A 22,943-nucleotide genomic window follows, 5' to 3' on the forward strand; every position below is an offset into this window, starting at 1 on the left:
CATAAATGCTTCATAAATGCCTGCTGATTGATTAATCATAATTCACCTTTATAAAGCACTTGGTAAACCTTAAAGGAATTTCCCCAACCATACACTGCCTATATCAAAGGGTTAGTAGTATTATTCCTACTTTACTTAGGAAGAAACAAACTCAGAAAAGTGAAGTGATAGGCCACAGGTCACAGTTGGAAAATGGAAAATGAGCCAAGAGTAGAACCCAGATATTCTGACACCAAATCCAATATTCTTTCCACTATATACCATGATGATTCACATTCTGTACCTTCCCCTAAAGTCTTAGTAGAGTGTTCTGTCTAGAGTTTGCAGAAGTGAAATGTACACAAGAGACTACAGGATTTTTGGGGTTTTTTTTTTTTTTTTTAGTTCTACTGTTAATTCTGGAAAACAATTATTTTCACATACAAATAATAATTCAGGTGAGTGTTTTTATTGTAAAGTTGGAATCTGTTCAATTTCAAGATTCACTGCAGCTAAGTGGCATAATGGATAGAATATTCAAACTAGAGTTAAGAAGACCTGGGTTCAAATCTAATCTCAGACATTCATTAACTGTGTGATCCTGAGTAAGTCGCTTAATCTCTACCGGTCTCAGTTTTTCTCAAATCATAATAGATCATAATAGTACCTATCTGTCAGTACTGTTCTGAGAAATAAGAAAATAATTAAAAAGTACTTGGCAGTGTCTGACACATAGCAGACACTTTAAAAATGTTTTTTCCTGCTTCTTAATTAAAAATGTTTTGTGTCTATAAGGAAACATGTTAGTAGTAACAGTATTATAATAGATGAAAAACTATGCCCAGTGAATAGAAAATAGATGGAACATACTGTGATATGTAAATTTGATCAAGTATTACCATTCCATAAAGAATAAATAACCAGAGAGACACACTTCAAGTGATGAAGTGTAACAGAAAAAGAACCAAAAGAACAAAATATATTCAATAATTAACATAATCAGCAACACCAAAAGGCAATAAAACTCATGTTAAAAACAATGAATGATGGAAGTTCCAAATATTAAAGCTATATCACATACATATACCTTCCTTTGTATTAATAAACAGTAAACTACAAAAAGTGACAAATATTCAAAGTTACAACCACTCTATTAGGCAATTTAACTTTTATTACTTACAAAAAGTAACAAGGTAACTTAGGAAATCTGTCCAAATAAAATTAATAAGAATTTTTTTTAAACGAAATGACGCAAGCACAAATCCTGAAATCAGGAGGACCCGAGTTAAAATATGGCCTCAGACATTTAACCTAGCTGTGTAACCCTGAGCAGGTCACTTAACCCCAACTGCCTCAAAAACAAAAATAAAAGATGCATAGTACCATTTTGCTCAGCTACTACTACTACTACTACTACTACTACTACTACTACTACTACTACTACTACTACAACATACACACGCATGCACTCACTCACATAACATATATACCATAAAAGTTATTAAGTTGTTTTTTTTAAGCTCACCAAAAAAACAAAAACAAAAACAAAAATCTAAGTTGTCCATGGCTACCACACATATTACTAAGAAAAGTATCCATGATGTCACTAGCCCTCTTCAAAGACAGAAAACAAACACCACTACCCACACTGATGAAATCCCAGATCCTACAAAGCATAAAACTACTAAGATGACCTACTTGGAATCATAAATCTAGAACTAGAAGGAATTCAGAGGGTCATCTCATCCAATCCTTTTGTTTTACAGATGAAGAATCTGAAAGCAGATGACTGAGCTGCCAAGGACTACACAGGTAGCAAATACCATATATCAAAGACAGGCTCACAGAAGTCCCTAATGGAGTCAATTTTATCAGAAAATTTCTTATGAATTTTCATATTAGTTTACTAAGTATCCTGCCTATTAACATATAACTACCAATATGTACATGTTTTTATGTATATAACACATTTTCCAAAACATCTTACACCATCATTTACATGCTTCTCCTGCTTCCATACCTAGAACTCAATTCTAGATGTTCAAATACCAAACTTCTAGCATCAATGTTAGGTCTTTGCTGATCCTCCTGGTTAAAAGTGCACCCCCAAATCATCTGTATTTGCATTGTACATGTTTTATCACAATCTCTCTATATACATGTTATTTTCTGCTAATAAAATCTAAATTCCTTAAAAATCCTTTAAAAAAAATTATTATTGTCTTTGTATCTCCAGAGGCTAATAGTTGCTTTGCACATAATCAACATCCTCATAAATTATATATTCACAAGATCCCTATGAAGCAGATAATGCAATATTGGCTAAAACATTTTGAAAAATAATAAAACTGAAGCTCAGAGAAGAGAAAATATTTTTCATAGTTAGTCATACAAATAAGATTAAAACAAGAATCCAGGCCTTTTATTTCCAGGTTTTTATGCTGCATCAAGCTGAGTACCTATTGATAAATCAAGTTACAAAAATAATCAGCATAATATCAATATGGAGACACATACACAAATTTTTTTAAATTACTGGAACACAGTTAAAGTAGCTTGGTAAAATAGAGTGCTGGGCCTAAAGTCATGATGACTTATCTTTCTGACTTCAAATCTGATCTCAGACACTAGCTATGTGACCCTGGGCAAGTCACTGAACCCTGTTTCCCTAAGTTTCCTCATCTGTAAAATGAGCTGGAGAAGGAAATAGCAAACCACTCCAGTGTGTCTTTGCCAAGGAAACCCCAAATGGAGTCAGCAAGAGTGGAAGGGCTGAATAATATCAATAGTACAACCCTATTTTAAAGACTATCCAGATAAGATGAGGCCTTAAACCTATGACTTCATTAGTCTAGACAAAATGCCAGGTAAGGTTAAGTTCCTGCGCAACTCAAGTAGAAATGCAACTTATCTAGAACATACTTCAGTAGTGTTAAGTGGCATGCCCAAATCACATAGGTACTTTGCTAAGGCAGAACTTGAAACCAAGGTTTTCTGACTCCTTAGGGTGACCGTCTCTTTCTCTTCATTTCTTTATATAGATTTACTTCATCATTATAACAATTCAAAAGTATTTCAAATTTCTAGTATTAAGCTATCAGCTCCTAACTAGAAGCCAGGAATATTCTGTGAAATAATTAGAGGAAATTTGTTTTAGAAAATAGCTATAAAAGAAACATGCTCAACTCCTAAACCAATTTAAGTGATTAAAACTATCCTAAAACAAGAACTAAATCTATTCAACACATCTTTGATTATTTACATTACTGAAAAGCAATTGTTTTTGTTACTTCCTAAATTCCTAAGCCAACACTTGACAATTCTAAATTAAGATTAAATGCTATTGTAAAAATTGACATCTGGATCCTTTTACTTTTTATTTTCCTATTCCCCAAAGGCACCATCATCCTTTCAGTTACCCGAAATCTATAACAGGAGTTATTTGGACTCTAGTTGTAATGTATATCCAAGCAACTGCCAAACCATGTCAATTTTACCTCTATAATATTTCTCTTCTATCCACTCAAATGGCACCAGCCTAATTTAAGCCATGACCTCTCCAGTGATCTGCAAGCAAACCTTTCTTCCTCAACTCTCTAACTCCTCCAATCCCATTGCAAAAGTGAATTTCTTAAAGCACAGGTCTAAGTCTAACCCATTAACTCAATAAATTCTAGTGGCTCCCTATTATCTCCTATATCAAATATAAACTTTATTTAAAGTCCTTCACAACCCAGCCAAACTTACTTATCCAGTCTTCTCAAATATTACTCTTTACTCCCTTCTACATGCTCTACAATTCAGCCTTACTGGCCTACTTGTGGTTCCACACACAAGCCCATCTCTGTGCTTTTGCACTGGATTGTCTTGTCTCCTATGTTTCCAATGTTCTCTCTCCTTTCTCCACCTAAGAGGGAGAAACCTCTCAGATTTCTTACCTTTGTTCAAAACTGAACTCAAATGCTTTCACCTGCATAAGGTTTTTCTTGGTCCCCTCAACTGTCAGTGTCTCCCTCTTAAAATTACTTTTTATCTATTTTGCAAATATCTTGTACATACTTAAATAACTGCAAGCTCCCTTCTCTCTCTAAACTTAGAACTTAAGCTCTTTAAGGGAAGGAACTATTTTCAATTTTGTCTTTGTTTCCCTAGAAATTAGCACAGTACTCAGCGTAAAGAAAGTATATAAGGGGTAGCTATATGGCACAGTGAATAGAGCACTGGCCCTAGAGTCAGGAGGACCAGAGTTCAAATCTGAACTCAGACACTTAACACTTCCTAACTTTGTAACCCTGGGTAAGTCATTTATCCCTGTTGCCTCAACTTGTCTTGCAAAGGAAAAAAAGGATATCAAAAAAAAAAAAAAAAAAAAGCATGTAATAAAAAGTTATTGATTGACTATAATCACTAATACAAATTTTAGTCAGTTCAAATTTTGTTTCTGATGTTAACTACCTATTTGACCACAGGTATATTACAAACCCTGAGCCTTAATTTCTTCATCTAATCTAACATCTAACGTTAAATTGGTTATTATTCATGTGAAAAATCAAAGGAAAGGCTGGACACTTGTTTAAGATCACTGCAGCTTTGGATCTATGATCCTAACTCAATACAGAGAGAAGATTCATCCCCAAAATAATCAGTAGCTAGAAAAGAGATTGGTCCATAAACTTTTGTTCATTTATTTTTAGCCAAATATTTCAACTTTTACAATTAACTGGTTTCTTTAAAACAAATTTTTCTAAACCATTCTACATTGTATCTTCACATTCGTCTATAAATTTGCTACGATGTCATGTTATAATATTGATACTTCAAGAATCTGTGATTTGAGTCTCAAAATTTCTTTATTTTTATGCAGTTTTCCAAGCCAACAGGTATTTATTAAGTATTTATTAAGCACCTGCCCAGACACTGTATTAAGCACTAGTTACAAAGAAAGGCAAAAGATAGTCCCTGCTCTCTAGTAGCTTACAGTCTCCTGGTGACAGAGCTGCTGAAATCCAAAAACATCTATTGTGTACAACTACACTAAATGCTAGAGACAGAAAGATAAAAATAACAGTCCCCATCCACAAGATTACATTCTATTAAAAGAAAAAAATACACACACACACACACACACACACACACACACACACACAAATATATACAAGACAAATAAGGAAGGGGAGAGAGAAGCACTAGTCATTGAGAAGATCAGGAAAAGTCTCCTAGAGGGAAGATGTTTGAATTAAGCTTTGAAACCAGGACTAGTTTTATCTGAAGCATTTATCCAACTTGAACGGTATCTGCCAGGTTTCCCTCAGACAGCATAGTCTTCAAGAACCCAGGGTAATCTTCACACTAAGACCTCAAATCAGGATTTTAGTAGAATATTACTATAATATATAATTAAATGCTACCTCACAACAATTCATAAGCTATTACAAAAAATTATCAAGTAACTGGGCCTAAAAGGTAACAAATCATTTAGAATTTTAACAAATTACTCTTTTCCTTCATCTAATTTCTAAACTGAAGCACATCACTTTAAAGCATGCTATATTAAATTAATTCTGGGCAAATTGTGGCTGCAGGAAGAAGGAAAAGAGGGAGTGAGAATCGGAGAGAGAGTATATATTGCTAATTTGGAAAACAATAATTCTCAATTTGTGATGTTTCTAGAGATACCTGTTCAGTAATTTAATAATAACCACAATTAGAAGAAAAATATTTTATTTACTTCAATTCTTTTACCTACTGCCTAATAAAGTATCCTGACAGATCTGTCTCAAGAGGTCGGTGAAATCTGTTTGACTAAGATGAGACCTAGAGAGGTTGGTCATATATATTAGTAAATCAGAATCAGAATTTCATCCCTGATCCTTCAAATACAATTTCAAATACACCATGGTGAAATTAGCAGGAAAAATGTTCTTTAAGTCAGAAATAAATACACTTGACAGAAATAATTATTCAACCATTTTATAAACACCATTTACTATAATATGAAAACTAACTACAAATCATTCTTTTATTCTCAGACCATTATTTGGTTAAATTATCTTAGCCTAGTAGAGAAGTTATAGTATATGCTTGAAATAAAATGCTTTTTTGTTTAAATTTTCTAAGTTGTGGTCTTAGAACCTACTAACTTATTCTTCAGGAGTTTCAAACAAGGTTCTAACACAGCCAACCAAAAAAAAAAAAAAAAAAAAAAAAGGTAATCTACATACAGTACATCAATAGGGCCTTCCTCTATTAACTAAATTGTGGCATTGTATGTATAATGGTACAGTAATGTTAGTCATAGCTGGAAACAATTATGCACAAATTTTCTTATCAAGTTTAAATTCACAATTATAAAGTTGTGTAAAAATCGTGGCAAAATTAACACATTTTTCCCCCATTAACTAAAGCCAAATCATCTTTCTAAAGCAATAACAAAGCCATGATAAATACAACATATTCGTGCATTTGAAAAGCTTTAAAGGTTTGCTTAAACATATAAAGCACTGCTTTTTAAAATTCAAAATATACCAATTCCATCGATACAATTTTCACTCAAAATATGTACTACTGTAGAAATTTCATCAAAATTTCTGTAAAATATGGAAACAAGTACTTGAGAGATATATCTTGAGAAAATACACCTGTATTTTCAGGAAGTAAAACAGCCTGCAAATCTACCTCTAATAAATTTCACATTTATACAACATTTTAAGATTTACAAAACACTATTCTGACAATTATGTAAGGAATATGGTATGAGTATTATTATTCCCATTGCTGAGACCAGGAAACTGAGGTTCCAGAGTTAAAATAATTTTCCCAAAACTGCACAACTAGTGATAACCACAATAGCTTTTTCCATTTCACCTTACCAATGCCTAGGACTAAAATCTTCCTGCTTTAAACTTCATTTAATCAAATGCTAGGTAGTCAGAGAAGAACATGTCAAAAGTCAGACATTACATTTTATCATTATTTCAGAGCATTGTATTGAATAAAGAAAACGAACTCTGGGAATCTTAAGAATTACTGTACAAACAAGGAATTTGTTGGGTTTTGTTTTTTTTTTTTTTAATAACCATTCTTTTAGTAAAGTGGCTTTCTTATCAAGTAAGTGAACATTAATCTTTAAATCTGACTCAGATCTAACCAGGCCTCTAGGCCTAACTGGTAGTTGACTTGCCCTGTATTATTTTAAATTTACTTGATACAGAGCATAGACTTAAAAGAAATAAAAGGATCTGGTTATCAATTGATAATCTTATTCACTTTTTTTAAGTGAAGTGCAAGAAATTGGAGGGGGTTAAGAGGGAAGAAGAGATTAGGCCTATTAAGCAGGATAGAATCTGTAGTACACGGTTTTCCTTATTTCTGCAAAACAGGTTTTACCCATTAAATTCACAAATATACTCCGAGAATGCATCGGTAAATAAAAAGAGGTTTAAAAGGTTATCTTCTCATACACGGTTCATTTTTAGCATTTACAAAGTGGCAGAAATGTTTCATATACTGCTTCCTACTCACCCCCCCCCGAAAAAAAAAAAAAAAAGAAGGCACCTCCCAGTGAGTTAAATACAAATTAACAGGTATGAGAGGCCTCAGGAACAGCCAGAAAATCAGAAAAAGGAGGATTGGGGGAAGGGAAGATTGGGCTCTGAGGAAAAACCTCCTCCTCCCAATCCGCCGCCCCACCTCACCTTCTCTCACCTTCCCTCCCCCAGGCACAGTAGTGAGGGGCTAATTAAGACCTCGTTAATTGACACCTGTAATGAGGAAAGTTTCCCGGAGCACATAGGCCCCGCTCCCCGAGATGTCTTGTTTAAAGGCGGGCCTAAGCCGGCGAGTGGAGCTGCTGCTTCCCCACCCGCCAGGTAACTGAGAGTGCCCAGGCCCCACCAGGCCCCACTAGGCCCGGCCCGCATCGGCCCCAGAGGCCGCAGCCTCCTCAGCGGCCCGGCTCCCCGGCCCAGACACCTTCCCGGGGGCGCCAGGCCCGCACGCTCCCCGGCCCCGGCGGAACCGCGCTTTCCCTCAGGCCTCAGAAGATGGGGGTGGAGGAGCAGAGGCTGGGACCGAATAGAGGTGGGGACCCCCCCCAACACACCCACAGATACACACACGCACCCCGAGAGGCGGCGACGGCGGCGGCTACTTACTTTCATTTAACACCTCCACCAGGTCTGCGCAGTTCTCGCACATCGTTCAGCCGCCGCCCCCCCCCCTCCCCCGCTTCGGATCGCACGGACAGATCCCGACCGGAGGGGGGGGGAGGGGAGAGAGGAGGAGGGGGGCCGGCCGGCCGGCGGGGGAGGGGGGAGGAGAGAGCTGGAGAGGGTGGGGAGGTGAAGGGGACGAGGAACTGCCTGTCCCGGGAGCGGGGGCGGTGAGGGGGGGAGGAGGGGGGGGACGAGGGGAGGTGCGCAGGCCGGAGGGGCGCGGAGGCGCCTGCGGCGGCGGGGAAGGGGGGGATAGAGGGGGGAGGGGACAGGGAGGGAGGGAGGGGGATGGGGGAGAGAAGCAGTCGAGTCACTTCACCGACCAGACGCCGCGGCCACCGCCGACGCCGCCGCCGCCATTTTACTAGAGCGCTCGGGTTGCGCTCGGCTCTTTCCGACCAGGCGAAGGAGCCGAAGAGAAGAGACTCTCACTCTCATTCCTCCTCCTCTTCCTCCTCCTCCTCCCCCCTCTCCCTCCCCCTCCCTCCTCTCTCCACACACACGATACACATACACACACACACATACACACACCTCTACATACATACACACATACACACACCCACCCACCCCACACCACCTCTAGCTGGCTCACCTCCCTCCCTTTCCTCTTCCGTCCTCCCCTCCCCACTCCCACCCCCCACCCCCAACACACCCCTCCCAGCCCCGGATCTCTGTCAGCGGCCGGAAGGAAAACACGAAGCCAGCTCGGCTGAGGGGGGAGTTAGGGTGAGTAGGGTAAGATGGCGGCTTCTGGCTGGGCCGCCGTGCCTGCAGGTTGCCCATCGTCGCCCCCTACCCCTCCCAAAGCCCGATCAGCTTCCTCCCGGCCCTCTTCACATTGACATTGACCCTTCGGCTGCCCGAGTGGAAGGAGCGCTGGGGTTCCCCGCCCCTACAGTTCTCCAGGTCCCGGGGCTCCTCACCCTCAAGGGTGTAGGAGGGGGGTCGAAAGGACGAGAGGTTACCAAAAAAAAAAAAAAAAAAAAAAAAAAAAAAAAGGCGGCTTATCGTGTACTAGGGAGGTCGATCCCGGCTTTTCCTTGGGTCACTCACGTTTATTCTCTGCCTCAGACGGGCTGTTAAATGACCGAAGTCTTTAAGTCCCTGCAGTCAGGCCGCCGACCCCTGCCCTGGGGCTGAGGGGAGCCCAGGGGTGTGGTGTTTGCCAGGCTGTGGGTGCGGCTTCCACCTGCCTAACTGCCGATTCAGGACTCGAGTTGTAGACGCCCCTCTAGACCCTAAGCTAATAAGCCTTCATCCTAGATCGCTAAAACTTGAACTTGTAAAATGAGGGGGTGGGACTAGAGGACCCTTTCAGCTCTAAATCTATGATCCTGTGAACTTGTCACCCAATAGAACGATACTAATGGGGGGAGGGGAGGCGGGGATGAGATGAGAATACAGGGAGTGGTTGCTCAAGTGACACAATATCCCTTTATTCAAGATGGGTCCTTTTGATTGACCCATGATACTATTCAGAGAGATAGTCTTGCTATTTATTAAGTCCCTACTATGTGCCAGACACTGTACTAAGTACTTTACAAATATGTGATACAACTCTGGGAAGTTGGTGCTTTTATTACCATTTTAAGTTGAGAAAGAGATAAAAATAAAGATAACTTCAAAGATTATTTCCAGTTCAAAATCTGTGATGGGGTAACATGTAGAAGACAGGACACAATTAAATTTATTCTCATGCTGAAGTTTTGGTGGGTTTTGATTGAAGGATGGTGGCTTACCCCTAAATTGGTACCTTTGTATCAATTAAGAGGGAAAATGCTACCAGTACCAAACTTGGATAATTATCCCTATTATTTGAAATGTAATCTAGTGTAAAGGGAAGAATACTATTCATAGAATAAAAATAGACCTTAGACCAGACCTCTCACTAATTTTGTGATCTTGGACCACAAGAGAAGTTATTTTACTCATTTTACAAATAACTCACATAATCATTTACTAACCACCATGTGCTAGGCATTGGGAATACAAAACAAAAATGAAGCTCTTCTTGCCCTAGAAGAGCATTCTTTTGGGAAAGATAATTTGTAGATGTATAAGTGTATACAAGGTAATATCTGGAGAGGTAAAATGGAAACAGCATTTGTCAGTGCCTATCAATTTCACAAGTTGCTCTGAGAATCAAATGGGGTAATATATGGGAAAGGACCTTAAACTTAAAATTGCTGTAAAACTATAAGATATTAAGTACTGAATATAATAGTTACATCCACATGACTTTCTGATTCTTCCCAAATGTCAAACCAATGAAACCACTTTTCTTCCTACTTCGACACCTTAAGTAGCTTAGTTTTACCTATCTCTTCCTGTTGTTAAAATTGAAGCATTGTAACTCCTAGGAGCTCCTAATAAGCACAAAGCAAGACAATTCTAACAAAAAAATAGAATTTGAACCTCAATTATATTTTGTGTTGTTTTATGAACATTAGCAACCTTCTAGCTACCAATGAAATTCTCAGATTGATGATGGTGAGGAAAGGTATAATAGTAGTTACTCCTGGAAATTGATATAGAAAACAAACATTGGAATTTGAAATTTTAGTACCAACTTTTTGTAGCCTCTAAAAGAGGCAACATACTAGCATAAAGTTACAATGTTCTTAAATATATCTAGGCCTTCTTGTATTTTTGTAAATAATAATGACCACTACATTCAACATAATTCCACTGAGGTATGACTACAAAACTTGAACTGTAACCATTGTGTAGATTAGAAGCTTTTTCCATTCTTTTTAGTCTATTGAATTTAAGTTCAGTCTGCTTCAAAAAAAAAAAAAAAAGTGATTCCCATCCCAAGCATTTGCCCACAGAGTATTCTTGCTTAAAGTTTATGCCTCTATTGCTTACCTCGGAGAGGAATGTGACATAATGGTTATAGAATCAGACTCAGAATCAGGAAGACAGGTTAAGGTATTGCCTCTGACACACACATGCTGGTTTTGTGACCTTGGTCTAGGCACTTAACCTTTTAGTGCCCCAGGCAACTCTTAAAACTAAAAATTGCTGAAGATTTGCTGATCTGCATATTTGCATAGGTAGAGAATTTCCTCTATAAAGAAGTTGAAGGTTCAGATAAAAAAAAAAAAATTGGTGAAGCTGTCAACAGTTGTTATATCTAAGTATGGCATGTTGTGATATTTCTTGTGTCACTCAACAACTTTGAGAAACGTTGTTTTGAATATTTAAAATAGTAGTGCAATTATATTGATATTTGTCTATAAGTGAAAAAAGCACTTAAGTCAGCACCTATCAATATGAAATTGGGTAGCTGTGAGCCTATATCTCACCACTAATAGCTGAACAGGGCCACCATTTTATAGAAGCATAACGTTAGGTTGCATTGATCCCATATTACAGATTTTTTTTTAGTCTTTTTGACCCAAAATCCACTTGATGTACTTTCAGAATTTTATGCAATACATTTATTCCTGAATTATGTGCATTAAGTAGGTAACAAAGCATTCCTCTCAAAGTCTTCCTCTGTTGTTTCTTCAAGTATAGAACTTAATCTGGGTTCTTAGAACTTCTACCAGCTGAGCATAGGTTCTAGTAGATCTGATCAAACTAAAAAATTTCACCAAGTTTAGTCTCTCATCAGAGTATGAGGCCATTTAAATTCAGAGTACTTTGTCACCATCATGCCTTTTTCTCTTTTCAGCAATAGCAGCTGGAAGGATTGTAATCTATGATGATAGAAGGATACAAATTTTGGTTACAATTAAATATCCATAACTGCTTTTTTAATCAATGAAGATTTTCATATTAGGATATTTAAAGTACATGTGTCCTTTATGATTGCCATTAAGTACCTTTATTTTTTATTTTTTATGGGTTACCACTTTCATCATTAAAAACTTTTTTAAAGCCTAAGGTGGCTAAAATAACCCTGATTTTTAAAAGCTATATAGTCAAAAGGCAGGAAATGTCAAAGACTTCTATTATGGGTCCAGTATCAAACTATCATCAGAAGACCAACTTACTGAAGTTTTTAGAGGTTCAGCATCAGAAAGATGTCCTCTACATGCTTTCCTGTACCCTATCCCCAGTACCTCCTGGAGTCTATCTACATCTAGTAGTGGAGTAGTTGAGTTGAAATGATCAGTCATTTGACATTTTAAAGTTTATCACCACCTAGTGGCAGAATTATATTTTAAACCATTATGCAGTAGCTCTCAAACTTTTTGCAGGAGCCTTTTACTTTAAGAGTTTGAAAACTTTGTTATAAAATCTTACATTATTTTTATTGCTATCAAATAACATAATACAGGTTCGAAAGATCTTTTTAAAAATTTTACAACTGCTTTAGCTAACTTTCAAAAGAATATGTTCTCAGCGTATTGGCAGAGAAAATTAGATAATTTGGGAAAGGTGAAGATACCTTAGATACCTTCAAGACCATAAAGTTCAGTACCCTTACTTTGCAGGAGTGAAAACTTGAGGCACTGAGTGATTCAGTAGCTTAATTAACAGGATCATGCATCTAATAAATGTCCAAAGTAGTATTTAAAGCCAGATATTTTTTACTCTATATACAGTCCTATTTAATATATCATACTCTCTCCAAATTAGCTTTGACTTGGAGATCCTACAAAGAATTTGAACATATGAAAAAGGATCCACTGTGTATCAAAATAGTAGCAGAAAATTGGGAGAGGGAGGAGAAGGGGCTAGGATTCCCATAATTTGGGGAATGACTGAACAAATTGTAGTACATGAATATAATGGAAGACAAATAAGAAATAATGAATGTGGAGAATACATGGGAAGAAATCTATGAAGTAGTAAAAAATGAAGTAGTCAAAACCAAGAAAACAATAAACATAATGACATTACTATAAAAGAAAAGAAAATTTAAAATATAATTGAATACTATGTAATTATAATGATCAAATTTGGTCCCAAAGAAGACATGAGAATGTACTTCCCTTTTCAGAAGTGGAGAACTATTACATATGCTGTCAAACTTAACTGATATGTTGGTTTTGCTGAACTTTTTGTTATAAAAAATGATTCTTTGGTTGGGAGGGAGAGGGACATACTAGGAAATGAAGTGCTGAAAAAACAAAATACCAATAAAAATTTTGGAAAGCAAACGTTTCAAAGAGTGGATCTCCTTTCATCATTTCCAAAATCTCCTTTCTTATTTCAAAATTTATTGGCTAAGCACATGGAAAAGGGGCTCTCTTAAGAATCATATTGTTTCCCTAACCAGACCTGTGAAGGAAAAGAATAAGGAAAAACTAGATTTGCTAATTAACCTTAAATGCAGAATTGAAGGGAGAGAGAGAAACCAATCCTGTTTTCTACTGTAAGAAGAAATCATAAAACATTATAGGAATCCAAGCTCTTTCCTTCTGGATTCCTTCCCTGACTATGTAAGGGGCTCCTCAGCTTACCTTATTAGAAATGAAAGGAACGTAGAAGAAGAAATCAAAATGTTTCCTGGTTTTGCCGTTCTCGGTATTATTAACCCAGGAGGTTGTCTTCATTTATATAGTCTTTCAACTAATCTTATATGATTTTGACTTACAGTGCTTTAATGTTTGCATGCAATTTACAGATCTCATTTTATCCTCACAATCCAGAGAGATTTACTTTTTACAGATGAGAAAACCGAGGAAGACAAAGATTTAAGATACTCAGTTCAATACCTTGAACTTTTGTGTCCTTAATTCCAGGTCCCGCAATCTATCCATTGTGCCAAATAGTTGCCTCTATATATACTATGCATAAGATATACCATTTTGGAAAAGAGCCAAGAGAGGAAAAGAAAAAGGGGTGGCATAAATATAAATTCAGAGAAGCATGAAAACACTTATATGAACTGATACAGAATAAAGCAAACAGAACCAAGAAAACAATCCAGTTAATATAGGCATTAGAAGTTAAGAACCAGAAATCAGACCCAAAAAGACATAATTGTTATATACCATTTCTGCTGCTGAGAATTTTCTCAGAATATTTGAATTATAGAATTCTGCTTTATCTTTCAGTCCAAAATTTGAGGAGAAATTTTAAAATTATCCTAATTTCTATTTGTGGAATATTTGCTACAAATGTGAGACTGTGGCTATGGTACTGTGAAATTATTCTGGTTCACACACTTCCTTACCATTCTAACCCCTGTTCTCATCCTTGGTGATTTGAGTATTTCAGAATCTCCTTAAACACTATTCATCAGCTTCAATAAATCAGCATGCATTATTAAGTGTCTGTTATGTTAGCCTCTAGAGAAACAAAAATTAAAATCCCTACTTTCAAGAAGCTTACATCTTACTGAAGAGATGTAATAGGGAAGCCTAAGGAGAGGGAAAGAGACAGGAAGGTTGGTATAGCAGTCAAAACACATGCAATATTTATTATTAAGCTCGTTGTCTTACAACTACAATAGTGACATTTAAGATCCCTGATATAAATCACCATAAGAGATATAATGATAACAAAAAACTTGAAAACTTGGCAAATTATCAAAATGTGACACAGAAACATGATGTGAGCGCATGCTATTGGAAAAATGGTGCTGATAAACTTGCTTGAGTCAGAGTTGCCACAAACTTTTAATTTGTAAAAAACACAACATCTGCAAAGGTCAATAAAGTGAATCAGCTCAGTAAAAATGATTTTTAAAAGTTTGCCTATAGATGAATAGAGAGGCTTGGAGAGACCTACATGGACTGATGCTAAGTGAGATGAGCAGAACCAGGAGATCATTATACACTTTGACAACGATATCGTATGAGAATGTATTCTGATGGAAGTGGATTTCTATGACAGAGACCTAACTGAGTTTCAATGGATAAATGACAGACAGAAACAGCTACACCCAAAGAAGGAACACTGGGAAACGAATGTGAACTATTTGCATTTTTGTTTTTCTTCCCGAGTTATTTTTACCTTCTGAATCCAATTCTCCCTGTGCAACAGAACTGTTCGGTTCTGCAAATATGTATTGTATCTAGGATATACTGCAACATATTTAACATATATAGGACTGCTTGCCATCTTGGGGGGGGGAAGTGAAGGGAGGGAGGGGAAAAAATGAAACATAAGCGAGTGCAAGGGATAATGTTGTAAAAAATTACCCTGGCATGGATTCTGTCAATACAAAGTTATTATTAAATAAAATAAAATTAAAATTAAAAAAAAAAGTTTGCCTATATAGTGTAGTAAAGAAAAGAAGACACCAGCGGATGATTGGGAAAAGTCTTATGACATTTGAGCTAAACTTTGAAGAAAGCCAGGGAAGGACACTCCAAGCATGGAGACAGCCTGTGAGGAATAACAAAAAAGCCAGTTTTTCTGGACTACATAGAAGAAATGAAAAGAAATCCTGTCTAGAAAGCATGAAAAGTTAAGAGGGAAACCAGTTTTAAGTTTGTTACAGAATTGAAAAGCCAGAGGAATTTACATTTGATTTCTAGAAGCAATAAGGAATGATAAATACTATTTTATAATCAACAAAAAATAAGATTAGTAGGATTTTATATTATTTTCATCTTTCAAATATTATACTTGCTTAAAAGTTTCTTGATCAAAAATTATAATTATTCTATCTGATATCTTTTTCAGTCTCATTTTGTATTTTACCTCTCTTAAACCCTCTATTCCTATTTTTTCAATCCATTATTCTTTCACTGAATTCACATTGTAGTTTTGAATTTAACAGTTAACCAATTCAATTCCTCACCATTTCGTTTTCTCAGATCCCTTGTTTCCATGTCCTGCCTTACTCATATTTTATTCCCTATTCCCTATATTATTCCTACCATTTTTCACTCTCTACTCCTATTCAAATGATGCTTGAAAGAGCCAGAGGAAGTCATAGCAACTATGCAGTCTGGATCTATTACAACTTGTTATTATCTAATCTCTTTGCAGCAATGCAGTCCATTTATTCTGCCTGATTAATTTTCTATTCCATTCTCCATGGATGGTATTCTAAACCCTGTCTTCAGACTTCCCATAGCTATCCCTCCTCTACCCTTTTAGTTGAGGACCTCACTACTTACTTTACTGAGAAAACATAGGCTAGTAGAGCTCTTTCTCTACCACTTATAACCCTTTGGCATTATTATCTATTCTTTCCTTAGCTCCAGACTCATACCAAGCTGGCCCACCTCATCAAAATTAATCCTTGATACTATCTCCTCCACTTTTCCTTAAGAGATTCATCATCCCCTCTCTCTTGTTTAATTATTTCCAAACTATTGATTTCCTTTTCTGTATCCCTCAAGTGTGCCTATATCCTTCATGCTTAAAAAGATAAAAATAACTTCATTAAACTGTGCTATCCCCTCAAATTCTATTTCTACCTTCTGTCTTCCTCAGCCAACCTTCTATAAATAAAAATCGACATTTTCTTTTCCTCTCCTTAATTCTTTGCAATCTGGCTTCTGACTTCTCATTCAATTGAAACTGTTCTCACTAAAGTTCTCAATGATATTCTTAATTGACAGAGATGATCTTTTCTTAATTCTCATCCATCTTGGTTTCTCTGAAGCATTTAACATGCCTTCCTAGACATTCTTTCTTCTCTGAGTTAATGTGACACAGCTTTTTTGATTCTACTATCATACCCCCTAATTGTGGGTGCACTCCAGGGTTCTGTCCTGGTAAGCCTCTCCTTCATTACTTACAAACTCGGTGATCTTAGCAACTCTATGCAAATTACTCTCAGGTCATATATATTTACCCCTAGTTTTTTCCTTTCCTTTATTTACCTTTTAGACATTTCAAATTTCATTTGGTCATTTCATAGACATTACAAATACAACATGTCTGAAACAGCACTTAATTGTTTTATCCAAAACAAACAACTCTTCGGAATCTCTTTCAAGAGCACCACCATCTTTGCGTTTCCCAGAATTGCCAACTTAGTATTATATATCCAACTCCTTATTTTTCCTCACCACACATATCTAATTATTAAATAGTTTTTACCTTTGCCATTTAACTAATCAACTAATAAATCTTGTTTCTACCTCTGTAATTTCCTTAAGCATAGGTCTGACTAACCATGTCAGACCTTTATTCAAATTTCAGTGCTTCCTCATTGCCTTCAGGATAAAATCAAGTACAAATCTACTTAGCATAATCAAGTACAAATCTTCTAAGTGGCATTTAAAGTCCTTCATAACCTAGTCCCAATCTTTTCTTCTTTCCTTACATTACTATTCATCCAGCATTTTGTGGTCCCAGTACCTTCATTTGGAAAAAGACATGCAAGTTGGCTTTGCACTCTGGACTTTTTCTTGTAATGATCCAGAAAACATTTTCATCCTGGAAATTCATTCCAACCTTAGAATAAAGGCCCAGACATTTTCCTTGAACCCTTTGACCTCTCAATAGTTCTCCAAAACAGAAATGATATTTCAAGGGTAAAGAAACTTAGCTATCTCCACAAATTAAAACACCCAGAATCCAAAATGATGTTTTTGGTTTTTTTTTAAACCCAGAAAACTGACTTCTACATTGAACTCAGCATCCCTCCCCACAGTCCACACTACTTGGAGTGAGGCTGCACCTACACAAGCCTACCCACAAGCCCCAACTGTTATACCCTCATTTTCCCTCCCACCTTCCAGTGCTGTGGAAATCCCAATTGCAGGCTGATAAATTTGCTAAATCCAGTCTGCTTAGATCTTGGGCACCTTTTTAGCATTCCAGATTACAGAAGATACCTGGGACCACACAGCTCCCCAGAGGGCAGCCTAATAGTGCTGCAGATGAACTCTGCAGAAGTCAGTAATAGAGGAAAAGAAGGAAGACAATGTCTAGGCTGGAAATAGAGTTTAACACCATATCCTACTTCATCCATCCCTGAGAATCTCAGATATTCAAACTACAAAAAATGAAAACCATAGTCACACTGCTAGTGCTGGGCCAGAAATATGAGAAACAAAAGACAGCACACCAGGACAGGAAATTGGAGGGGTGGTGATGGTTTAGAATGGGGAAGGGTTTGTATAGCCTTACACTAAACCTGAGGGAAAGTATTCTATATTCAGATAAAACCAGTTCTATCTACTGAAAAGTTAGTTGAATAGTGACCTGGCTGATGGACCATGAACTGACCAGTTAGGAGAAGACTGAGAAGTTTTGAGATTCAGCTCCCAAAAAAGTCATCATTGTAGGAAAGAATCAGAGTAAGAAGGTCAACAATAAAAGGGTATAGGAAAAGAAGACTGGAGTTACCAAAGATCTCTAGAAAAAGAAAACTGACTTTAAAGTTAAGAAAAATCAACAGGAAAAACATTTAAGAATAAAAATGTAACCTCCATATTTAGTAAGTAAGCTCAGGGATCTGTGAATAAATATTGTAAAACAAAGAAAAGTGATACAATAAGAGAGAATTTAAGAACAACATGGAACCACAACATGCTATTCAAGGGGGACTTAAAAGAGAGAAGTAGGAGAGCAGAATCTGTGGTCAGCCTAGACAACCAAAGTAAGGTATAGAATAGAAAAACTGGAACCTGCTATATAGGAAGTCTCACCAGAGAAACAAACAAACAAACAAAAATAGAATAGATTGGGGATGCAAATGCATAGAAATAAAGGACAATCTAGAATAAGAGAAGTAAAAAATAAAAAAATTTCTGACTTAAAGCAAAACATGATATTCTTAGACAAAATGCATTAAGACAACCTAAGAATCATAAATCTCTTAGGATGAAAAACATTTAGTGCATTAATGCAGAGGATAATACAAGAGAACTAGCCAGAAATTCTGAAATATTCATTGAAAAAATTTGTTGCTTTCTCCAGGGGGGCAGGAGGGGAACTGAAGGCTACATGCTCTAAGACACATAGGAGTTCAATTTAACAATTCAGAAACAATTCTGCAAGCAATCAGGAGAAACCTTTAAATACAAATGAAAGGAATTTTGAATTATACAAGACTATACTATAGGCACCTGAAAATGCAAGAGAGAATGGAATAATACATTCTGAAGTTTTGAGGATGCTACCAAGGAACACATTCCCTGAAAATTTGAGCTTAACTATACATGGAAAAAAAAGATGGACATTCAATAATAAAGAGACATTTGAAATATTTTTAGAAAAAAAAATTAAAGAGCTAATTTGCTTCTCAAAGCTCTCAAACAACAGATATGTAAGAATGAATTGAATGCAGCAAACAAGGAAAGCAACATTGTTAGCAGAGAGAATACATATATATGTATATGTATATGTATATATATAGCATATATATATATATTGTGTATATATTTAAGTAGATCTTTCTTGCCAAAGAGATGGAGTGAGGGAGTGTTGGAATCCTTACTAACTGTTAACTAATTAGAGTTGATCTAATCTTACAAGAAGATGTTTTGGGCAGAACCTGAAACAAGGTACTAAGTAGAACTAATTAATACAAGGCTTGTGTTCACACCTTTACTCATTGGAGTTCAATGAGTTCATACCTCCCTTGAAGCTCTTTGGGCCAGAGAGCACTATGGGAGAAAACCCATAATCCCTCTCTCTGGAAGGAGCATAAATAGGCCAATGGGCCAGTCGAAGAAGTTCTTCAGTGGAAGACGCTACAAGTCGAGATTTCACTGGAATGACATGAAGACTGGAGCTGGCTGGAGGCTGAAGAAAGCAGAGGCAGAGGCTGAAGGACCAGACCTTTGGATTTAAAGACATTTGGAGAGAGCTCTTGGAACCAAGCAGAGAGATAGGCCTCTAAGCTAACCGGGCTATATTGGAGATAATAAAAGATCTGAACTTTTATCACCTGGCTGCGCTTTGAGAAGAAAAAGCTCACCACATAAAGAAGAACAAGATTTGAACTCCAGCAAGGGAGAAGTAGGGAATCAGGTAAAGGTAACAATGAAAAGGTAGATGTTAGGAATTATGAACAGAATCTGGAAATATCCTGCCTAGAGATGGATCAGAGTTTTGTTTTGGATTTTGTTGGAGGAGGACAGTTTGAGAGGGGGAACTACATTACAAAATGAGATGGTGAATGAAAGGAAAATTGGGATAAAGAACAATGGTGTACATGAATCAAATAGAGGGTTAGCTGTAATGAGAAGGTAGTAGTGATCTCAGGAAAAGAAGAATCTGCAGAAGAGTGGATGAGGAAGTGAAAAGAAGGATTAAAAAGAAGGAAGAAGACTTCACTTTAGCAATAGGAGGGAGTTTTACTGACTAACCTGTGGGTGGAGAGAGCTATTCTATGGATGAAGATGAAAGAGATGGAGAGAGATCAGGATCTTATGCTGGGTATGGTCTGGGAGATTTAGTGCTTTCAAAAAAGTATCTTTACTTAAGAGGAGAGCCCAGAATGGATACTTTGGAATTAGGATTCCATAAGGAATATAGAAGATAGGGAGAGATAATTATAGGGATGTGGAATCAGAAAATAAGAGTCTAAAATAGCTAGAAAGAGAAAATGGATAATGAAGAGAGTAAGAGAAAACAAGACCTTTCTGGTAAGCTGTGAAAAATTGAAATTTTAAAATTAGCTAACAGGACTAACTAAAGGAAAAGAGAAATCTATTTTACTAGAGGGGGGAAGGAGAGGAAGAATTAAATAATCAGATAAAAGCAGGAGAGAAAAAGTAATAAGCAAAACCCTAAGAAAAAGAAACAAAAATAGAATATTGAGGGCTGAAGGAAAAAGAATGATGGGGAATTGTTAGGGACCATGCCTAGGTGAAGGGGCAGGTCAATTCTCTGAGAGCCTCCACAGCTGTGAATCATAACATCTGAAGGAATTGCAAAACAGCCTTTACTGACATAGGTGTTGCTTGTGGACTGGGAATGAAATAAATTGGAGGCAGAAGGAAGAGGAGAGAGGTCAGACAATGCAACTGCCTCTCAGTCCAGAAGTCAGAGAACACAACTGCCTCTCAGTATCCTTATATCATCATCATCTGCTCACATGAAAAGATCCATTCTGCAGGTCTGAGTTAGGCCTCCAGCAGCCACTGGCAGGTGACTCCCATATCACAACAGAAAATATAACATCTTTTAACTAAAGTAACTGAAGAAACATTATACTGTGTTTACAGTAGAAAAGAAGAAAAATCATAATCTTAAAAATCCTTAATATTAAGAGAAAAGTAGAGGAAAATATAAAGATAATTCATAACTATAAAATGTGAATGAATTAATCATTCTAATTTTGGATGAGAAAATAAAATGCTATAATCTTTTGCTTACAAGCAATGCATTTTTATTTTTTACCTCAATTTTTACATTTTTTAAAAATGATAGCTTTTCCCCAAAAAATACATGCAAAGATATTTTTTAACATTCACCCTTGCAAAACTTTGTGTTCCAAATTTCTCTCCCTCCCTCCCCTAGAAATATAATATAGGTTAAATGAGTACAATTCTTCTAAACCTATTTCCACATTTGTCATGCTACTTGAGAAAAATCAGATCAAAAAGGGAAAAAACACAAGGAAAAAAAATAACAAACAAAAAAATGTGAAAATACTATACTTTTATCCACATTCAGCCTTCATAACTCTCTTTCTGAATGCGATGGCTCTTTCTATCACAAGTCTATTGGAACTGCCTAAGCAACACATTTTTTAAAATAAGGACATATACACATTTGTAGAGACAGATCTACAAAAAAACATATTAAAATGAAGTGATTCATTATAGCAAATCCAAAAAAATCACTATTATCAGAGAAATGCAAATTAGGACAACTTGGAGTTACCACTACATACCTCTCAGATTGTCTAAGATGACAAAAAAAGATAATAATTGAATGTAGGAGGGGATATGGGAAAACTGGGACACTAATACTTTGTTAGTAAAGTTATGAACTGATTTCAACCATTCTGGAGAGCAATTTGGATCTATGCCCAAAGGGCTTTCAAATTATGCATACCCTTTGATCCAGCAGTGTTTCTACTGGGCTTCTATCCCAAAAAAATCATAAAAAGAGAAAGGGACCCACATGTCCAAAAGTGTTTTTGTAGTGGGAAGAAACTGGAAACTGAGTGGATGCCCATCAGTTGGAGAATAACTGAATAAGTTATGGTATGAGAATGTTATGGAATGTTATTGTTCTATAACAAACATTCAGCAATATCATTTCAGAGGGGCCTGAAGAGATTTATATGAACCGAAACTAAATGAAATGAGCAGAATCAGGAGATCATTGTACACAGCAACAGCAAGATTATACAATGATCTATTCTGATAGATGTGGCTCTTTTCAACAATAAGATGATTTAGGTCAATAGCAATGGTCTTGTGATGAAGAGAGCCATCTGCAACCAGAGAGAGGATTGTGGGAACTGAGTATGTATCATAACATAATATTTTCATTCTTTTTGTTGTTGTTTGCTTGCATTTTGTTTTCTTTCTCATTTTTATCCTTTTTGATCTGATTTTTCTTGTGCAACATACTTGTGAAAATATGTATAGAAGAACTGCACATGTTTAACATATATTGTATTACTTGCCATCTAGGGGAGAGAAAGGGATGGAAGAAAGGAAAAAACTTGGATCATAAGGTTTTGCAAGGATGAATGTTGTATTTTCCATGTATATGTTTTGAAAATAACAAGCTTTAATAATTTTTTTTTTAAATGTGATGGCATACTTGGAAAACCTTGGTTCAGGAAATGGGCAAGTTACAAAATAAACCTTCAGAAATAATTAGGAACTCTACATATAACCAAAGGAAACTGCATTCTAAGTAACTATAAACTGTGTAAAATGTGAGGATCAACCTACCAAAGTATACAAAAGA

The 22,943-nt window shown here is 36.5% G+C and overlaps 1 protein-coding gene across 2 annotated transcripts in view; it reads right to left on the reverse strand.

Annotated features, from left to right (window-relative positions):
• Positions 1-11,885, reverse strand: part of USP34 (ubiquitin specific peptidase 34) — a 271,113-nt gene extending 259,228 nt beyond the window's left edge. The window contains exon 1 of one of the 2 annotated variants that reach the window (XM_051975344.1): positions 8,133-11,885. In XM_051975344.1, the coding sequence (XP_051831304.1) occupies positions 8,133-8,175 (43 nt within the window). In that variant the 5' untranslated portion in view covers positions 8,176-11,885. The remainder of the gene's footprint in view (positions 1-8,132) is intronic. The other variant, XM_051975343.1, reaches the window with a different exon arrangement.
• Between the last annotated feature and the right edge of the window lie 11,058 nt (positions 11,886-22,943).

This window comes from Antechinus flavipes, chromosome 2, assembly GCF_016432865.1.
Source record: "Antechinus flavipes isolate AdamAnt ecotype Samford, QLD, Australia chromosome 2, AdamAnt_v2, whole genome shotgun sequence".
NCBI classification, from domain to species: Eukaryota; Metazoa; Chordata; class Mammalia; order Dasyuromorphia; family Dasyuridae; genus Antechinus; species Antechinus flavipes.